The sequence below is a fragment of the Crocuta crocuta genome, unplaced genomic scaffold, assembly GCF_008692635.1.
Source record: "Crocuta crocuta isolate KB4526 unplaced genomic scaffold, BGI_CrCroc_1.0 scaffold338, whole genome shotgun sequence".
Classification (NCBI taxonomy): Eukaryota; Metazoa; Chordata; class Mammalia; order Carnivora; family Hyaenidae; genus Crocuta; species Crocuta crocuta.
Window position 1 is genome coordinate 310297 of NW_027529183.1, and position 22141 is coordinate 332437.

General features: G+C 44.1%; 1 protein-coding gene across 1 annotated transcript in view; it reads right to left on the reverse strand.

Moving 5' to 3' along the window:
- The window catches only part of LYN (LYN proto-oncogene, Src family tyrosine kinase), an 89350-nt gene that overhangs the window by 34158 nt on the left and 33051 nt on the right, over positions 1-22141 (reverse strand). The window contains exons 9-10 of the mRNA XM_077758271.1: positions 7090-7272; positions 2911-2987 (exon numbers count right to left, since the gene is read on the reverse strand). Of these exons, the coding sequence (XP_077614397.1) occupies positions 2911-2987; positions 7090-7272 (260 nt within the window). The remainder of the gene's footprint in view (positions 1-2910; positions 2988-7089; positions 7273-22141) is intronic.

The following is a 22141-nucleotide window of genomic DNA, read 5'->3' on the forward strand; positions in this document are numbered from 1 at the left end:
GGGGGGGGGCTCAGCAGGAAGCTGGAAGCCGGTATCAGACTGGGACCGAGGAGAGCAGGCGCCCCCCCTCCCCGCTTGGTGCCCAGGTTCAGGCCCTTTGCTCACGTTACCGATACCACAAGACAAGTCACAAGTAAATGAAGCAGATGACAATCCAAGGTGGGGCAGCGTATGGTCTCGGGAAGGACTGAGGAAGAGTCTGGGCGGGGTCTGTACCGCGAACAAAGATGAACTCAAAGTGAGGTTGTATTTGGTGAATGTATTTTGCGCTGAGCCACACGTGAGGCGACAGCCCGGGTGCTGCTGACCACGGACACCAAACTCCCCAGGCACTTGAATTAGTTGTCCCACCAGGCGTACCCAGTGGTCACTGCTGGGAAAGAAACCCTGGACGGGGAGAGAAGAGCTTGTCCAGTAGGAGCTGTACTGGCAACACTGGTTTGGTGGTGGCTTTGGTTATCCCAGGACCACGCCTGTCACGGGGGGTGGGCGTGGGGGGGTGGAGGGGGGGGGAAGAGCTCAGCTCCGTCCCAGCTGACAAGGGAGCCAACTGAAGCCCCCCGGAACCTACAACTTGAACGTCACGGTCCATGACAAGCTCTGGGATAATCTTCCTTGCCACCTACAAATCTTTAGGAGGCACCTCTTGCCCCCCAAACTCATTTGTAAGCTAGAAAAAGTTACCTTTTTTAGTGATAATAGTAATTTACCAAGTCAAAGAACAGGTACAGAGACCCTGAGTTGAACCTTAAGAAAACTCTATGTCAAGATAAAGCTTCATAAAGTAGGCCAAGCAAAATCAAATAAAAAACTGACTGGGAGGCTCAGTCAGTTGAGTGTCTGACTTCGGCTCAGGTCATGATCTCGCAGTTCGTGGGTTCGAGCTCCGCGTCGGACTCTGTGCTGACAGCTCAGAGCCTGGAGCCTGCTTCGGATTATGTGTCTCCCCCTCTCTCTGCCTCTCCCCCGCTCATGCTTTGTCTCTCTCTCAAAAATAAAGAAACATCAAAAAAATACTCACGTGACAAAATAATATGTACTCTTCTCCAGGCAGAGTACATACCCTGAGGCACATAATTTCTACGTAACTGTAGACCCTGTATTATTCCATAGAACCACAGGCACGGATCAGATCCTCAGTTGCTTTTGAACTCCAACCACTCAGGCCTCCAGGCCAAATGTCCCACTTTTCCAAATCCCTGTCAGCTTCCTTCCCTCTCTGAGAAGCAGGTGAGGCGCACCTTCACCATACCCTCAAGTGCCTCACCCCCTGCGGCTGCCTAAATCACTGCCCCTCCTTTATCGATGTCAAGTATGACGCAAGTTTATCAGCTTTTGCTTTCTCCATTTTCCGACTCCCTATCTGCACAGGACCTAGCGCTGCGTCATCCAGGTCAGCCTTCCTCTCGCTGCACAGCCGTGGTTTTCAAACTGCGGTCCTAGAACCTTGGAGTGCCACAGAGCCTCTCAGGGGCCAGCGTGCAGAGCTTGGAGAAAGGGTTACAAAGTCAGGGCTGCTGGACTCTTTCCCTCCCCCAGCTCTGCCACAGCAATCTTGCTTCTTTCCATATTAGACACGGGGGTTCCAGATCACCTCTGAATGTCCTACTCAGGTAAGGAATCCACTGCCAAGTTCAGGTAGAGGAGATGGGGCCTGAGCAGGGGACGTCATCGCACACTGTTACTGGAATGATGGGGACTGTCATCCCCAAGGTGACCTCAGCTTCTACCAACAGCTCTGATGTGCTTATATCCGCGCGAGTCTGTGATTAGGTCAGACCCCAACAACGTCTCCTTAAAGCAGGAATTACCATTCCCATTTGCTGGGTGAATAAACTAACCCGGAGAGGCAAAGGACTTCCTGGGCGGTTACGGCTATCGATCTAGAGCCACGACACACACGAGTCTTCAGGTGTTGAACCCCAGCTCTGCGTACAAGACTCTACTGTAGAACACGTAGACGCTCTCTTACTTGAGGTACGTCACCAGCACACAAATTCATTCTTTTGACCTCAACCTCCCCAGAAGGCCTTATCAATTTCCCAACTTACAGAGGGTCTGAGGGAAGAGAGAGGAGAAATGAAGATCAAAAAGGCCACCCTTACCTGGAACCTCTAGAAACCTCCTCTGCCACTTTAGGCTTTATCGCGCACAGCCCCCCCAGCATGAGCTACCCATGGCCGGTATTCAGAAACCAAACAAGCGAATTACCGAACATGCCTCACAGACACAATGAAACTATCAAAAGCCAGTAGCTGGCCTCATTCAAACGTGTGTTTCCCTGACACGCCAGGCATACTGCTGGGTGTTGGGGAACTTCCCTCTGCCCTCGGAGGACTTCAGGAAACGTGTGATTCCAAACTAAACACATCTGCAACTTCTAGGCTCGTACTAGAAATACTGCAAATGAGTATTTCTTAGAATCCTAAAGTCACAGCCAACAAGAAGGATTAGAAGGGGGTAGATAAGGAACAGAATACAGTCCCTCTGTTTGCAAGAATACTAAGGACTTGGACGTTTCTGTGCCTTACGTTGGTAACCGAAACACCCCCAGGCATCATTTAGAATGTGCTGGACACTTCCATCGCGTGGGACTGTGTCTCCAAAATACAAACCAAAGTGACAACTTCAGCTGCGTTTTTCTACAGCTGGTGTGCAGGGGAACACAAGTCTGAGAGGCTGACCTGTTTCAGGGCAGATAACACCCCAGCCAGAGCTTGGCACACGCACAGACGCCCTCGGTGTGACACCCCCATTACGGTCTCCAAGGAAGCGTGTTTCGAAAGGCCGTTTTCTCAGAACCGCTGCTGGGAAGGCTTCAGTGAAAACGCCTTCTCCCTGGCACATCGTGACCCGGAAGCAAGGAGGGCTGAGTGAATGTACGCGCACCCTGGGTTTTTCATACTTCACCTGAGCCGAAAAGTCAATCAGCTTCGGAAGCAGGACTTTGCCCCCTTCGTCGCTCTTCAGGAAATCCAGCAAGCTGCCTGTTGATAGAGGGACACGTCAGGGTAGTTCAAACACACAAGACCAAATCCTAACACAAGTCCAACAATCGTTACTATTACTGGGGGAGGGGGGCAGATTGACTGCCTTTACAATTCGGCATGGCTACGGTGCCTTTCTCGTGAAGCTGGCTGTACCCAGTCCCCTCGAACCGGCTACCTTGAACCTGACGTGAAATGGACTGTGTGGTCCAGGTGAGGAAGGCTGACGGTGGACACTGTTTTTCTGGCTCCAGGTATCTGAGAGCAACGCATTTCAGAGCCCTTTGCACCCGGCACCACGGCACACTCAGTGTAGCTGCCAAATCTTCAGAGCTTCTCGGGGACAGACGCCCCCAAGCCCTCATTGCAGACCTGCCTGTAGCAGGCCCTGGGCTAGGCTCACTCTCATCGGTGTCCAGCCAAAGCGCAGAACTCGGCACACACTATGGGTGTTCACTGAGTGCATATGAACACACCGTGCTTTGTACCTAAAAGGAAGTTGGTCAATAACCCTCCGCCCCTGCTTCCTATGGCTTCATCTCTAAAAGGAGACCTGCGTTCTCTCCTAGAACTGGAAGTGTCAACCCTACCAGCTATCGTCAGGGTCCTTGTGAGGACGGATTTGAAGCACGTGCCATGGTGCTTAGCAGGCAGTAAGTGCTCAATAAATGTCCTGCTACTCCATCCTCGGGCAGAACTATGGTGCTTAGCCCTGAGATTGCTAAGGTTAAGTGAGATCACCCAGGGAAGGCATCAAGAACAACTGGTATACAGTAAGTACTCAATAAAGGCTAAGCATCATTATGTGGAGAAACACATATTTACATTTGTGATTCTGAATGCTACTGGCAGATGAATTCAACACATATTTACCGAACTCCTACAAAGTCTTATCCTGAGCCTGGTTTCTGGGTTATAGAAACCTAAGCCATGGGGACTAGGTATTTGGGTTTTGTTTTTAAATAACGTCATTTTTTGGAAGGACTCAGAGTGACTAATATTCCTTTCTATATACATATATATTTATTTTTGAGAGACAGAGACAGACAGAGCATGCGTGGGGGAGGGGCAGAGAGAGAAGGAGACACAGAATCCAAAGCAGCCTCCAGGCTCTGAGCTGTCAGTACAGAGCCTGATGCAGGACTCGAACTCACAAACCACAAGATCGTGACCCGAGCCAAAGTTGGGATGCTTAACCAACTGAGCCACCCAGGCGTCCCAAAATGTTAATGTTTTAAAGTGACATCCTGAACATTTAGATAATGCTCAAGAGGAAAATGAACTCATTTTAGGATTTTAAGAATTCCCATTTTAAATATATAACAAAAATACTCTTATTTGAAATACGTACATATTTTTTACAAATATTTATTAGGGGCCTACTATGTATTGTGTGCTATTCTTGTGGCTAATATGTATATTATACGAAGACACATGCAGAGAAAATAGAAAGACTATACATTATTTCTATGATTCCAATAATACTTGAAATATTTCTGGCAGGGTAGTTTATAAGCATGCTTTGCTTTCCCACATTTTTTATTTTTCAGTAGTGAGCATGGTGTTTTAAAGTGTTTTTTTTTAATGCTTATTTATTTTTGAGAGAGAGAGAGAGCGAGAGAGAGAGAGAGGCAGAGCACGAGCAGGGGAGGGTCAGAGAGAGAGGGAGACACAGAATCTGAGACAGGCTCCAGGCTCCGAGCTGTCAGCACAGAGCCCGACGTGGGGCTCGAACCCACAAACCACGAGATCATGACCTGAGCCGAAGTCGGACGCTTTAACCGACTGAGCCCCCCCAGGCGCCCCGAGAGCATGCTGGTTTAGAACTAAAGTTATCCGAACGTCCCGTGAACGTTTAAACGTTTCCCTCTTGGAGTGCTTCGGCTTTTACAAGCGCTGGGCTCGGGGGTGGTGCTCACCCTTGGCCATGTACTCGGTGATGATGTAGATGGGCTCCTCCCGGGTGACCACGGCGTAGAGCCGCACCAGCTTGTCATGCTGGAGGGTCTTCATGAGGTTCGCCTCCTCCAGGAACGCCTGCACAGACATCGTGCCCGGCTTCAGGGTCTTCACGGCCACTTTGGTGCTGTTGTTGTAGTAACCTGGAAAGAAAGCAGAAGAGAGGCCACGTTTTATCACGCTGCAAACCAAAACCTCTACGCAGAGTTAAAAGGAAACGTCGCTATAGATAGAAGAAAACTTACACAAAAACTCTCTCTCAGGGTGAACGTTAGGGGGGTCTGGGTCAAGGGTGTATGAGAATTCTCTGTACCATCTTTACCAAAGAAATCTAAAAGTATTCCAAAATCCAAAGTTTCCATAAAGCAATATTTTTTTTAAAAAAAACCTCTATATGTGGGGGACCTGAGTGGCTCCGGCGGTGAAGTGTCCGACTCTTGATTAGGCTCAGGTAGGTCATGATCTCAGTCTTGCAGGACTGAGCCCTGCTTGGGATTCTCTCTCTCCCTCTCTCTCTGTCCCTCCCCCTCTCATGCTTTCTCTCTCTCTCAAAATAAATAAATATTTAAAAAATAAAATCTCAAAATAAATATTTTAAAAAATAACTTCTATATTCTATATGAACTCCATAATGGGGACTAAGATTTTTCTCTAATTAATAACGTGTTCTTTATTCAAGAACAACAATAAACACACACACATACACACACACACAGGTCTGGAAGAAAACACACTAAAATATGCCAAACGCTGGCTCTCTCCAATTTGCAATTAGACTGATTTCAATTGTGTTTGCCATACCTTGAACTATCAAATTTTCTACAATGAGTATGTATTATTTTTGTAATCAGGAAAAAAAGACTTTAATTTTAAAAAGTTATTTATGTACACTGATTTAAAGCACAACGTGCTAGAGACAAATAAGCATTTCCCAAAGTTGTCAAAGAGGAGTGGACTTAGGTGACTGTGAGCAAATTCGTCTGTGCTGAAATGTCTGGGAACCGCGGCCCGCCACCACCCTCCCTCGCCCTCCTCCACCCTCCCCTGCCCAGGAGATGAAGCGAAAAGCAATGAGAGCCCTGCCTTGAGGAACCCTGTCTGAGCTTGGCTAACCTCCTGGCTTCCCACACTTTCTTGACCACGGGACACTTTTCACACCCCGTGGAATGTGCTCTGGGAAATACTAACTCCTTAACACAGTTTCCCTGAAGCTCTACTTTCCTGGAACCTGCCCCAGTGATGTGCTTAGTCCTGAGCTGGATTTTCTCCTGGGGCNATGCGTGGGGGAGGGGCAGAGAGAGAAGGAGACACAGAATCCAAAGCAGCCTCCAGGCTCTGAGCTGTCAGTACAGAGCCTGATGCAGGACTCGAACTCACAAACCACAAGATCGTGACCCGAGCCAAAGTTGGGATGCTTAACCAACTGAGCCACCCAGGCGTCCCAAAATGTTAATGTTTTAAAGTGACATCCTGAACATTTAGATAATGCTCAAGAGGAAAATGAACTCATTTTAGGATTTTAAGAATTCCCATTTTAAATATATAACAAAAATACTCTTATTTGAAATACGTACATATTTTTTACAAATATTTATTAGGGGCCTACTATGTATTGTGTGCTATTCTTGTGGCTAATATGTATATTATACGAAGACACATGCAGAGAAAATAGAAAGACTATACATTATTTCTATGATTCCAATAATACTTGAAATATTTCTGGCAGGGTAGTTTATAAGCATGCTTTGCTTTCCCACATTTTTTATTTTTCAGTAGTGAGCATGGTGTTTTAAAGTGTTTTTTTTTTAATGCTTATTTATTTTTGAGAGAGAGAGAGAGCGAGAGAGAGAGAGAGGCAGAGCACGAGCAGGGGAGGGTCAGAGAGAGAGGGAGACACAGAATCTGAGACAGGCTCCAGGCTCCGAGCTGTCAGCACAGAGCCCGACGTGGGGCTCGAACCCACAAACCACGAGATCATGACCTGAGCCGAAGTCGGACGCTTTAACCGACTGAGCCCCCCCAGGCGCCCCGAGAGCATGCTGGTTTAGAACTAAAGTTATCCGAACGTCCCGTGAACGTTTAAACGTTTCCCTCTTGGAGTGCTTCGGCTTTTACAAGCGCTGGGCTCGGGGGTGGTGCTCACCCTTGGCCATGTACTCGGTGATGATGTAGATGGGCTCCTCCCGGGTGACCACGGCGTAGAGCCGCACCAGCTTGTCATGCTGGAGGGTCTTCATGAGGTTCGCCTCCTCCAGGAACGCCTGCACAGACATCGTGCCCGGCTTCAGGGTCTTCACGGCCACTTTGGTGCTGTTGTTGTAGTAACCTGGAAAGAAAGCAGAAGAGAGGCCACGTTTTATCACGCTGCAAACCAAAACCTCTACGCAGAGTTAAAAGGAAACGTCGCTATAGATAGAAGAAAACTTACACAAAAACTCTCTCTCAGGGTGAACGTTAGGGGGGTCTGGGTCAAGGGTGTATGAGAATTCTCTGTACCATCTTTACCAAAGAAATCTAAAAGTATTCCAAAATCCAAAGTTTCCATAAAGCAATATTTTTTTTAAAAAAAACCTCTATATGTGGGGGACCTGAGTGGCTCCGGCGGTGAAGTGTCCGACTCTTGATTAGGCTCAGGTAGGTCATGATCTCAGTCTTGCAGGACTGAGCCCTGCTTGGGATTCTCTCTCTCCCTCTCTCTCTGTCCCTCCCCCTCTCATGCTTTCTCTCTCTCTCAAAATAAATAAATATTTAAAAAATAAAATCTCAAAATAAATATTTTAAAAAATAACTTCTATATTCTATATGAACTCCATAATGGGGACTAAGATTTTTCTCTAATTAATAACGTGTTCTTTATTCAAGAACAACAATAAACACACACACATACACACACACACAGGTCTGGAAGAAAACACACTAAAATATGCCAAACGCTGGCTCTCTCCAATTTGCAATTAGACTGATTTCAATTGTGTTTGCCATACCTTGAACTATCAAATTTTCTACAATGAGTATGTATTATTTTTGTAATCAGGAAAAAAAGACTTTAATTTTAAAAAGTTATTTATGTACACTGATTTAAAGCACAACGTGCTAGAGACAAATAAGCATTTCCCAAAGTTGTCAAAGAGGAGTGGACTTAGGTGACTGTGAGCAAATTCGTCTGTGCTGAAATGTCTGGGAACCGCGGCCCGCCACCACCCTCCCTCGCCCTCCTCCACCCTCCCCTGCCCAGGAGATGAAGCGAAAAGCAATGAGAGCCCTGCCTTGAGGAACCCTGTCTGAGCTTGGCTAACCTCCTGGCTTCCCACACTTTCTTGACCACGGGACACTTTTCACACCCCGTGGAATGTGCTCTGGGAAATACTAACTCCTTAACACAGTTTCCCTGAAGCTCTACTTTCCTGGAACCTGCCCCAGTGATGTGCTTAGTCCTGAGCTGGATTTTCTCCTGGGGCAGTCTTTTCTCAGGGGTTTGGCAAAGCAGGAATATGGATAATCACGTTCCCCTTTCCTTTCCTCTCTTTCCAGATTTCCCTGGGAAGTGCCAAGAAAAAAGGTGAGGGAGGAGTGGTAGCAGGTTACCACCCCAAATCTCCCTGCAGCTCCCTGACCTGGGGTAGGACAGCCTTTTTTACCTGCGCTAAGAAACGGTGATGTACAGTGTCTGGTCTCTCTGTTCGGTCACATAATTATCTGTATATGTCCTGGATACTGAGATGGCCAGCAGCACACTCAATAAAATATCAAGGAGGAATGGGCACCTGGGTGGCTCAGTTGGTTAAGCTTTCAACTTGGTTGGGGTCATGGAAACATAGTTTGTGAGTTCAAGCCCCACATCAGGCTCTGTGCTGATAGCTAGGGGCCTGGAGCCTGTTTTGGATTTCGTGTCTCCCTCTCTCTCTGCCCCTCCCCACTCGCACTCTGTCTCTCAAAAATAAATAAAAGTGTTTAAAAAATTAAAAAAACAAAATAAAAATAAAAAACAGTATCAACAAGGATGATCTCTGTGTGGTAGATTATGGAGTGACTTTTACTTCCTTTTGTTCTTTTCCATTTTAATTTTGTAAATGAATATGTGTGGGTTTTTTTTTTTTTTTACAAAAGGAATTTAAAAAATTGTTTTTAATGTTTTATTTATTTCTGAGAGAGAGAGACAGAGAGAGACAGCGTGAGCAGGGGAGGGTCAGAGAGAGAGGAAGACACAGAATGTGAAGCAGGCTCCAGGCTCTGAGCTGTCAGCACAGAGCCCAACGTGGGGCTCGAATCCCCAAACTGTGAGATCATGACCTGAGCCAAAGTCAGATGCTCAACCGACTGAGCCACCCAGGTGCCCCAAAAAGGAATTATTTTTTAAAGGAAATTATGTCTCTCTTTCCACACCTCCAAATGGGCAAGAAAAAGTATCAGTTTACAGCTAACAGTCAACCATAGTTAATTTTCTTCTGATCATGAACATGAATCGCTCTACGAAAACTTTTCCTTTCATATTCCTCTTTGATTTGTATTTAATAGTAGCCTGCAGTGCTGTATGGAAAAATGAAAAATGCAATACATAAAGTAAAATAAGAGTCAGAACATATGAAGGAGACAATAGAAAGCTGACAGAATATTCTATGAGGTCATTTTCAGAAGCTACAACTTTACAAAATAATAGAATCGTAAATACATTAAATTGACTTTCCATCTAAATGCATCACTACACACAATATGGCCTCTCTAAGAATGACAGCTCTTAAGAGTAAACTTAAAGTAAAATCCATCAACAAAAGTCCATTACAATTGCATCTGAATCAGGAAGATTTATTATCTCAAAACTACAATGACATATCACTTCGCTCCTGTCAGAATGGCCAAAATAAAAAATGTGAGAAAGAACAAGCGTTAGGGAAAACAAGTGTGGAGGAAAAGGAACTCTCACACACTGTTGGAGGGAATGCAAACTGGTGCAGCCACTGTGGCAGAAAGTATGGGGTTCCCCAAAAAGTGAAATACAGAACAACTCGATGATTCTGGAATTGCACTGCTGGGTATTTACCCCCAAAATACAAAAACACTAACTCAAAGGGATACATGCACTTCTGTGTTTACTGCAGCATTAATTACAATAGCCAAAGTATGGAAACAGCCCAAGTGTCCATCAGTAGATGAACAGATAAAGAAGATGTGGTGTGTGTGTGTTTGTATACACACACACACACGCACACCCATAGTGGAATGTTATTCACCCACAAACAAGAACGAAATCTACCCATTTGCAACGACATGGATGGAGCTAGAGAGTACATTACTAAGCGAAATAAGTCAGAAAAAGGCAAATGCCATATGATCTCACTCATATTTTTGTAGAATTTAAGAAACAAAACAAACGAGCAAAGGAAAAAATAGAGAAAGAGACAAACCAAGAAGTAGACTTTTAACTACAGAGAATGAGCTGATGGTTATGAAAGGAGAGGGGGAATGTCAGCTGGGTGAAATCGGGAATGGGGATTAAAGAGCACACTTTCCATGATAAAAATTTTTTAAATTAAAATAAAAATGAAGACTCATAAATTTGTTTAAATTTATACATCTATACATAATGAATATATCTAACAATGAATTCAGAAAAGTTGTAGGATATAAAGTTGATATTCAGAACTTTGTTGTATTTCTGTACGCTAATAATGAAGTAGCAGAAAGAGAAATTATGAAAACAATCACATTTACAAGTGTATCAAAAAGAATACATATGTGGAATAAATTTAACCAAGAAGGTAAAAGATCTATACTCTGAAAACTATAAAATGCTGATGAAAGAGATTGAAGATGACACAACTAATGGAAAGATGTACCATGGTCATGGATTAGAAGAATTGATATTATTAAAATGTCCTTATTTTTTTTAATGTTTTATTTATTTCCTAGAGAGAGACAGCATGAGCAGGGGAGGAGCAGAGAGAGAGGGAGATATAGACTCCGAAACAGGCTCCAGGCTCTGAGCTGTCAGCACAGAGCCTGATGCGAGGCTTGAACCCACGAACCATGAAATAATGACCTGAACTGAAGTCGGACGCTTAACTGACTGAGCCATCCAGGTGCCCCTAAAATGTCCTTAGTATGCAAAGCAATCTACAGAGTCAATGAAATCCCTATCAAAATGCCAACAGCATTTTTTACAGAACTAGAACAAATAATTCTAAAATTTGTATGGAACCACAAAATACCCTGAATAGCCAAAACAATCTTGAGGAACAACAAAGGGGATTTCAATCAGATTTCACCATATAGTACAAAGCCACAGTAATCAAAATAGGATGGTATTGGCACAAAAATAGACACATAGATTGATGAAATGGAAGAGAAAGCCCAGAAGTAAAGTCATACTTACATAATGTCAATTAATCTATGATAAAGAGGGCAAGAATATACAATGGAGAAAAGATAGTTTTTACGAGAAATGGTGTCAGGAAAATTGGACAGCTACATGCAAAAGAATGAAATTGGGCCACTTTCTTACACCATTAACAACAACAACAACAACCTCAAAATACATTAAAGACTTAAATATAAGACCTGAACTATAAACCTAAAAGAAAACATAAGCAGTACTCTCTTGAATGTCAGTCTTCACAACGCATTTATGAATACATCTTCTCAGGGAAGGAAAACAAAAGCAAAACTAAACTACTGGGACTACATAAAAATAAACAGTTCCTCCACAGCAAAGGAAACCAACAAAATGAAAAGACAGCCTACTGAATGCGAAGAGGGATTTGCAAATGATACATCCAATCCGGGGTTAATATCCAAATATATAAGGAACTTATACAAGTCAGCACCAGAAAAACCAAATAATCTGATTAAAAATGGGCAGGGGACCTGAACAGTCTTTTTTTCCAAAGAAGACTTACAGATGGCCAACAGATATATGAAAAGATGTTCAACATCGCTAATCATCAGGGAAATGCAAATAAAGCCCCAATGAGATCTCACATCACACCTGTAGGAATGGATAGTACCAAGAAGACAAGAAATCACAAGTGTTGGTAAGGATGTGGAGAAAAAGGAACCCTCATGTGCTGTTGATAGGAATGTAAACTGGTACAGACACTGTGGAAAATAGTGTGGAGTTTCTTGGGGTGCCTGGGTGGCTCAGTTCATTAAACGTCTGACTTTGGCTCAGGTCATGATCTCCCAGGTCATGATCTCCCAGTTCATGAATTTGAGCCCCACGTCAGGCTCTGTGCTGACAGCTCAGAGCCCGGAGCCTGCTTCGGGTTCTGTGTTCTTCCTCTCTCTCTCTGCCCCTCCCCTGTTTACACTCTGTCTTTCTTTCTCTCAAAAACAAACAATAAAAAATTTCTAAATAGTATGGAGTTGCCTAAAAAAATTAAAAATTGAAATACCATATGATCCAGTAATTCTACTTTTGGCTATTTACCCAGTGAAAATGGAAACATTAATTCTAAAAGATAGACGCAACCCTATGTTTACTGCTGCATTATTGACAATAGCTAAGATATGGAAGGAACCTAAGTGTCTATCAGAAGATGAGTGGATAAAGAAGTGATACACACACACGCATGCACACACAATGGAATTTACTCAGTCATAAGAAAGAATGAGATTTTACCATTGGTAACAACATCGATGGGCCTAGAGAGCATTATGCTAAGTGAAGTCAGAGAAACATAAATACCATATGATTTCACTTACATGTGGAATCTAAAAAAGCAAAATAAATGACTGACAAGCAAAAAAGCAAAAACAGACTCAACAGAGAACAAACTGGTGGTGGTAGGTGGGGGGGGAGGGGGGTGTGGGGATGGGCATACNATAAATAAGTCGCAGAGATGATAAGCACAGTTTAGGGACTCTAGTCAATAATATTGCAATTATGTTATGTGGTGACAGATGGTAGCCACACTTACTATGGTGAGCAGTGAGTGATGTACAGAATTCTCCAATACCTATGTTGCACATCTGAAAGTAATGTAACATTGTGTGCCAACCATACTTGAATAGTAAATGCAAAAAATAAGTTATATAAAATGCAAAAAAGCTTTGTACATAGATCTTCAGTTACATGACCATATCGGTGGCAAAACATAGCGAGAAAATACACCCTCTTTGACAGGTGTAACCGACAAAGGACTAGTGTCCAGAATATATAAAGAATTCCTACAAATCAATAAGAAAAATAGACAAATAGGCAAAGGCTGGAATGGGCATTTTGAAAAGAAGAAGTCCGAATGGCTGACAAACATGTAAAGAGAACTCAACCTTATTAGTAACCAGAGAAATGCAAATGAGGCTATAGGAAGAAACCACCACCCAGCGCGACAAAAATCACAAAGCCTGACTACAACGTGAGGGCCGTGAGCACATGACCGTGGTAGAGAAACTGGAACAGCTCCCCAAGGCCGCCTTCTGTGCTCTTTTCTGAGCATCAGTGAAATTCAGCTGTGAAGCTTGTCTTTCATAATATTCCCAGGGGCCCGTGAAGGATGTTGACAGAACAGACTCCTTTCACGTGCAATCATCTTGAGTGATACCCCTCCAACGGGCCGGGCTGATGTGGGGCCCACCTCCTTCTAGATACAATTCTGCAGAAACTTAACAGAGGACCATAGGGGAAGGGAAGGGGAAAAAAATAGTTAAGGAGAGGGAGGGAGACAAACTACAAGAGAAAGAGACTCTTAAATACGGAGAATAAACTGAGGGTTGATGGGAGGGTGGGGGAGAGGGGATGGGGGGAGATGGGCATGGAGGAGGGCACTTATGGGATGAGCACTGGGTGTCATATGGAAACCAACTTGACAATAAACTGTATTAAGAAGAAAAAAGTTCCTAGCAGAATTGTCATTCATAGTTGCTTAAAACGGAACACGTCCAGTTCCATCAATAAATAGTGAAATCAGGGGCGCCTGGGTGGCTCCGTCGGTGGGGCACCCAACTTCGGCTCAAGTCATGGTCTCTCAGTTCAAGCCCCATGTCAGTGTCGCTGCTGTCGGCGCAGAGCCTGCTTCGGATCCTCTGTCCCTCTCTCTCTCTCTCTCTCTCTCTGCCCCTCCCCCTTTCGCTCACCCTCTCTCTCTCTCCTTCTTTCTCTCAAACCTTTAAAAATAGTGAAATCGATGGCTAAACCGCTGTACACCTTGAGTACAAATATACCACAGCACGATATAGCAATGGAGGTAAATGAACTGTAGCCATGCCCAAAACCATGGATGAATCTCACGACTATTATGTGGAACAGAAGAGGCAAGACTTAAGAAAAGGGCAGGATTTCATTTTTTCTCATTGCCATGCAGTATTCCATTGTATAGATAAACTGAGGGCTGATGGGGGTGAGGGGGAGGGGAAGGGGGTGATGGGCAGGGAGGAGGGCACTTGTGGGGATGGATGTGCACTGGGTGTTACATGGAAACCAACTTGACAATAACTATTTTTTAAAAAAAAAGAAAAGGGCAGGTTTTGGTATGATTCATTTATATAAAGTTTAGAAACGGGCCAAGCTATCCTATAATCTTTGAGGATGCACAGCCCCGCGTACATAAGTAACAAAAGTATAAAGAAAAGGAAATTATCACAGCAGTCAGAACGGCAGCTGCCTTTGGGGGGCGGGCTTTTTGGGGGATGGTGCGCTTGTGGTTGGTAAAGGGTAAGTGGGGGCAGCTGGGTGAAGTCGGTTTCCACCCTGTGAGCTCAGTGGCCACGGCACTACTTGTCATTTTGTAATTATTTGTGATGCTGAATATTCGTGTTGTCTGCACTTTCCAGTCTGCCGGTTATGTGACCCAACAATAAAAGCAAAAGAAACAAAACTCTTCTCCCTTTGGCATCAAACAATGGAACTCACCGAGCCTTTTACGTAAATAAAATTATGGGTAAAGGATGAAGGAAAAAAAATGCTTTCCAAGGGTTGGGGGGAAACGTGGTCAGGAAATAGCACAGCTGCTGAAGATATTAAAAATGCTGATAAGGAGTTTGGGATGAACAGTGAATAAAACAGTTGTGTTAAGCACAGCTCAAGAACGGCTTCCAAACACACCGAGGCAGGTTTCCAACTTGTACTAAAGGCATGATTTTTATTCGGCGCTAAGGATCAAATTGTACTTTACCTAGACAGATATTCTCCAGCAGGGTATAGGTTCAATCAACCTAGTCATGGAGATTTGGGTTGGATAGACAGACAATGATTTTCTTAAAAAATCATTTGAGGGGGCGCCTGGGTGGCTTAGTCGGTCGAGCATCTGACTCTTGATTTTAGCTCAGGTCATGATCTCATGGTTCATGAGATCGAGCACCGCACCAGGCCTGGGATTCTCTCACTCTGTCTCTCTCTGCCCCTGCCAAACTCACATGTGTGCCTCCTCTCTCTCTCTCTAAATAAGTAAATGAACATTCAAACCAGAATTTCTTGAAGAGGGCCACCTTGGCACAGTTCAAGAAAGCCGCTGTGACGCTTTGAGAAAGCTCCATTTCCAGGTGTGACTAATTTGCTATAAAAAGCATGTAAGCGGGGCGCCTGGGGGGCTCAGTCAGTTAAGCGTCTGACTTTAGCTCAAGTCACGATCTCGCAGTTTGTGGGTTTGAGCCCCGTGTCGGGCTCTGTGCTGAACGTCTGCTCAGAGCCTGGAGCCTGCTTCAGATTCTGTGTCTCCTTCTCTCTCTGCCCTTCCTCCACTCATGCTCTCTCTGTGTCTCTCAAAAATAAATAAATAAATGTAAAGAAAAAAGTATCAAAGTACCACAAAATGGAAGCCAGTTTTCAAAAGAGATGCATGTGGTTGATTTTGGCTGGTGATTAATTTCAGTGCAAGTGGCTCAAACGAACATTTATCAGGCAAAATTCAATTAAAAACAAGCTCCTTTTCTTCTACAAAGTCTCTTCGCAGATCAAGTGGTAACAGGAAATATCGTCTTTAGCTTCACGGACCAGTCAGTTCCCTTGGAATCCGACAATCCATGGGGGAAAACATGTCATCAAGCCAGATGTCAAGAGGATCACACGAATGAGAGGAAACAGCTTGAGGGAGAAACTCCTTTCTCTTATCCCCACCCTCTCCTGCCCCAGAACAGGTCACTTCCTAGTATTTGTTCCTGCGTTTCAGACCAAAAAAATGTGGACCATAAAATGTGACCGCCAGTCTATGAGCTGCACAAAAATATTAATTTATTTGGTTACCAGTGATATAATTTTTAATTTGTTCTACTTTCTCTATCAACGAGAAAAACTAGCCTGCTCATCTCTTGGGAAACAAAATACGAGAAGAGAGATTAAAAAAAACTAAAAGGCAGGCAGCTCTAAATTGCAGACCCTGCTATTACACCAACCCTCGGATGGATGGAACAAGACCCACAGACATCCTTTGACCTCTGATCCGTAACATAATGTCACCAATCATTTATTCTTTTGGTCTTATTCCCAGGATTCCTCTGCTAAATGCATTCAGCATATTGATGTTATTTCGATAGCAAAGGAAGCGCTTCTGGATGGTCAAATCCTAGAACCGTATCTGCAAAAGATCCCAGGTCAAAATTTCTATTTTGCTCTTTTCTCTCTTTTTCCTTCTTTCTTTCCTTCCCCATCCCCTTCCTCCCTCCTCCCCCTTCCCCCCTTTCTTTAATACAAGACTAGGAGAAAAGCATGATAAAAAATAACTATCAATGTCAATTATCTGGCAATGATGCCATAGTCTAGTTCTGCAACGTTACCATTAGGGGAAACAGGGCAAAGGTTACATGGGATCTCTTTGTACTATTTACACACACACACACACACACACACACACACACACACTCAAGAGCTTTACTGAAATAGAACTCATATACCATACCATTTACCTCTTTAAAGCATATAATTCATTGGTTTTTGTATACTCAGAATTGTGGGCCCAGCAACACAATCAATTATTGGGACATTTTCATCACCGCCAAAAGAAACCCCACAGCCATCGACAGTCACGCCCCCGATCTCCCAGCTCCAGATAAGGCAGCCACTCATCTACTTTGTCTTTATAGATTTGCCTATTCACAACGTTTCGCACAGATGGAATTGTGTAATATGTGGTCCTCTGTGTATGGCTTCTGTCATTTAACATATGGTTTTCAAGGGTCACCCACACGATGGCATGTGTCAGTACGTTATTCCTTTTCATTGCTGAATAATATTCTATGGTATGGAAACAGCACATTTTGTGCATCCGTTCAACTGCTGGACATGTGGGCTGTTTATGGTCTTTAGCTGTTATGAATAATGCTCTTAGAGACATTCATGTAAAAGTGTTTGCATAGACGTGCTTTAGTTTATGTATTATTTCTTACAACTGCATGTGAATCTATAATTATCTCAAAATAGAAAGTTTTTTAAAATGTTTATTTATTTAGAGAGAGAGAGCACACATGAGCGGGGGAGGGGCAGAGAGAGAGGAAGAGAGAGAATCCCAAGCAGGCTCTGAGTTGTCAGCACACAGCCCAAGGTGGGGCTCGAGCCCCTGAACTGTGAGATCATGACTAGAGCCAAAATCAAGGGTCAGATGCTCAACTGACTGAGCCACCCAGCTGCCCCTCAAAATAAAAAGTTTTATTAAAAAAACCCCAGGAATCAGGGTGCCTGGGTGGCTCAGGTGGTTAAGCATCCAACTTCAGCTCAGGTCATGATCTCACAGATTCTGAGTTTGAGCCCTACATCGGGCTCTGTGCTGACAGCTCAGAGCCTGGAGCCTAATTCAGATTCTGTGTCTCCCTCTCTCTCTGCTCCTCCCCTGCTTGTGCTCTCTCTAGCTCTCAAAAGTAAATAAAACATTTTAAAACTATTTTTAAAAAAAGTTTTGGGGATTGGTTATATAATGTGAATATCCATTAACAGTACTGAACTATACACTTAAAAATGGTTAAGATGGTAAATTTTATGTTATGTGCATTTTACCACATAAAATTATTAGCAAAATCTATTCCAATGATGAATTTTTTACAAGCAGTTTAAATAAAAAGTAACACTTTGTCTAGAAGAGTTTCGTATTTTTCAATGCCTCATTCTTGTCTCTTCTAAACTTCAGTTTCTCCCACCACCTGGGCACAGGCTAAAAGAGGCTCTCTAAAAATCAGTGGGAACATTTAGCATGTGGCCAGTGGAAGCCTGTGAACAGGGGAGGGGGTGAAATGGGCCGGAGGATCTAGAATATCTAGAATCGGAAGCCGAGGTCTTCCTAATCTCAGAAGGACCAATGTGCTTGGGCTCCAGGTGACAATTTCAGCACAGCCTTGGGCTACTCAGGACAAAACTGTGCCATGAACAGGTCTGCTCAGCCGTGTGCCTCCCCCTGCCCCCCGCGCTGATACCTCGCCCTTGACTTCCCGCTAGCTCACCCCCTTGTCAGTTCCAAATGGCACTTGTGAGCACCACCATCGCAAAGCTGGCAAAGTGGCTACCATTCTACTTGCTAGTAGCTCTGCAGAAAATTTTAAGAAAACACAAGGGGACTATTATAGTGTCTTCCCCTCAAAGCGATAGCTTCCCAGACTAGCAGATCTTAACTTTTATCTCTTGGGGACAAATAGCATGTCGTTTGATACCTTCCTCTTGCTTTCACAGCTGAACACAGGGAGGTTGGAACTCAATTCCATACCATCACTCCACGTGCAGAGTTACTGCTTCAGAGCAGATGAGTACACCCCAGTTACGTGCCCTCTACTTTTCTCTTCATGACAAGTATGCAATTCCTTTGCCAGCAGATATTCACAGGAAAGTCTAACTGGATTCTTTACAGTTTGAATTTGTCATTGAGACTGGGGTAAATCCACTAAAATACAGTTTCTAGTGGCTACGGCCAAATACAGTAAAATAAAGACTAAAATATAGAGGGCACAGAGCCATGTTCTAAAGGAAACACGTCAGGTGCATCATCTCATTCTTCAGGTCAGCAACTGAGGAGATAGCTGTTTGCCCATTTTACTGATGAGATCAAGTTAATTTCTAAACAGCTGATTTGCAAGCGAGCCCAGGCCTCTGGGATGTCGGAGTGCCGGGCCTCTTCACCACGGTGAATGATTCTAGTCAAGTCGCTTATTGACTCTAGGGTCCTTGTTCATCAAATGATGACAATAATTTCTATCTCGCAGCATTATTGCAATGAGCGCAAGAGATAATCGATGAATATGTGCTCATAAGGGGGCCATGGACACTGTGTAGCTCGGACAATCCTTCCTCTCCTCCGTCCTTCTATCTCATTGGGCTCACTTCCATCAGCTCCCTCCCCATTCAGAGTGATAGTAAATGCCGGAAGGAAGGAGCACTGGGATGGTCAGGCGGAGAAGGCAGGACCCTGGTTCCCGAAGGGGCTGGTGGGGTTAGAGAAGACACGTTTGGGGAAGCGTGGAGGAGGGCAGGGGCAGCCTCTCTTTAGACAAGCTACGGCTTCTGTGCGGGAAGAGATCCCAAATGAGCGGGTAACAACGAAACCGTTTGGGGAAAGCTCTTTTGGGGTAGAGGATATTTACATGATTTTGAGCAATCTCCTCCCAGATTATTCATTGATTACGAAAGGGACTTAAAAAGTAATATTTACAATGGACATGTCTGGCGCACCTCATTAAAATCAAACAGACCGTCAGCAACGATGGGATCAAGTGCTATTTTGTGCCTCCTGGTCAATGCCCTGAGGGAGTACTCAGGGACTAGTCACGCGCCAAGGCCGTGTGGGGGCCCGATTGTGAAAAAATCCAAATGAGGGGCATTCTACGAAACTGACCCAGGTTCTATAAAATGTCAGTGTCATAATGGATGAAGGGCCAAAGGACTGCTGCAGATCAAAGGATGCTGAAGACATGTCAACTAAGCGCATAATGGCCCTGCTCTTAGGAGACACATGTTTTAGTATTTAGGGGTGAGAAGTCATCAGTACCTGCAACTAATTCACAAGAAGTTCAATAACAACGAAATAACGTGTGCGTGTGTGTGTGTGTGTGTGTGTGTGTGTAATAAAAATGAAGTGAATACAGTAAACTACTAACTGGTAAACTCAAGGGAAGGGTTAGCAATGTTTCTTATACTATTCCTGCCCCTAAACTATGGATATTAATAAATAAATACAAATACCTCAGGGGAATAAAGTAGGTGGCTTTTTTTTTTTAATGAGCAGAAACAGTTCAATGATTCCTTGAAAACTTTACAATAGAATTACCAAGCCACCCAGCAGTTTCACTCCTTAAAGAATGTATATTCCCCAGGGCGCTTGGGTGACTCAGCCAGTTAAGCATCCGACTTCAGCTCAGGTCATGATCTCACAGTTTGTGAGTTTGAGTCCCGCGTCAGGCTCTTTGCTGACGGCTCAGAGCCTGGAGCCTGTCTTGGGATTCTGGGTCTCCCTCTCTTTCTGTCCCTCCCCTGTTCATGCCATCTGTCTCTCTCTCAAAAATAAATGAAACATAAAAAAAAAAACTTTTAAAAATGTATATACCCAAGAGAAATGAGAACATTTGTCTATACAATCTATACATGAATGCTCATAGCATAACGATTCACAATAGCCAAAAGGTGGAAACAACCCAAATATCCATCAGCAGATAAACAGATAAACACACTGCGGTGTATGCATACAATAGAACCGGGGTGCGTGGGTGGCTGTTGGCTAAGCATCCGACTCTTGATTTTGGCTCAGGTCATGATCTCACTGCTCGTGAAATCAAGCCTCACTCATGTTGTCATGCTCTGCACTGTCAGCTAGGGATTCTCTCTCTCTCTGCCCCTCCTCTGCTTGCACACAAGCACACACATACACTCTAAATAAATAAATAAATAAATAAAACTTTAATAAAAAGGGGACTATTATTTAGCTATAAAAAGAATACAATTCTGACACATGCTACAACATGGCTGACCCTTGAGGACATTATGTTAAGTGATGAAAGTCAGTCACAGGGGCGCCCGGGGGGCTCAGTCGGTTAAGTGTCCGACTACAGCTCAGGTCATGATCTCATGGTTCGTGGGTTCGAGCCCCACGTCGGGCTCTGTGCTGACAGCTAGCTCAGAGCCTGGAGCCTGTCTTCGGATTCTGTGTCTCCCTCTCCCTGTCCCTCCCCTGCTCACGCTGTCTCTATCTCTCTTTCAAAAATAAATAAAAACATAAAAAAAAAAAAGAAAAGAAAGCCAGTTACAAAAGGGTAAATACTGTGTGATTCCACCTCCGCAAGGTACCTAGACCAGTCAGATTCATGGAGACAGAGAGTAGAATGGCAGTTACAAGGACCCGGTGGGAGGAGAAATGGCAAGTGACTACTTAGCGGGTACCGTGCTCCCTTGTAGGCTGATGAAAATATTTTGGAACCTGACAGAGTTGGTGGTTGCTCATCGATGTGAACGTAGTGAATGTCACTGAACATTGTTCACTGTAACTGATTTTACATTACATAGGTTTTACCTCACAGACTTACAGTGCAGGGAGGATTCATCAGATGCTGGGTCACTATCTGCCCTACTTAAAAGATGCTTCGACTAAAGCAGCACAAAGAGGATTTCGTGGGCAATACTCAGATCCCAGGGGCCAAGATTTTGGAGGAGAAACCTCTCCGTCACAGACCCCTGGGTGGGCAAGTGCAACGCCTACCTCGCTACAGCAGCTGAAAGAGTCTCTGTGCTCTGCACAGTAGTAAAAGCTGCTGCCCCTTCTTCTCCCTAGGAATCATTGCTGCTGTCACTTACATAAAGCTGGCCCAGAAAAAGTGATCCAATAAGATGTGTAGGACCTCACGTTATCCTGAACCGGAGTAACTGCATTTTCAGTCAGAATCTTGAAGAGAACCTGATTTTTTTAAAAAAAATGATTTTGAAAATTCTATCACCAAAGAAAAAGAAATTCACATTCAATGTAAAGACTTTAGAAAAGACAGATGGGGGGGAAATCCCCTGGAGAAGTCACTGGTATAATTTTGGTGTTCTTCTTGTCAGCCTGAGAAGGCACGACTGAACGGTACGGAACGATTCATTAATGGCGGCACCTGGAACATCTTTAGAAACTTTCCTGGTCAGAAACTGAAATAAGTGTCATGCATCCCATTATGGCCACTAGTAAGAATGATCCTAACACCGAACGTAATTTTCCCTGAGATGGAAGCAAATTTCCAGCGCTTAAAATATGTGTCCAGAGAATCCAGTCATGAGAGAATCATGAACAAGTAGACAGAACAATGAGAATAATGCACTGCCCTCT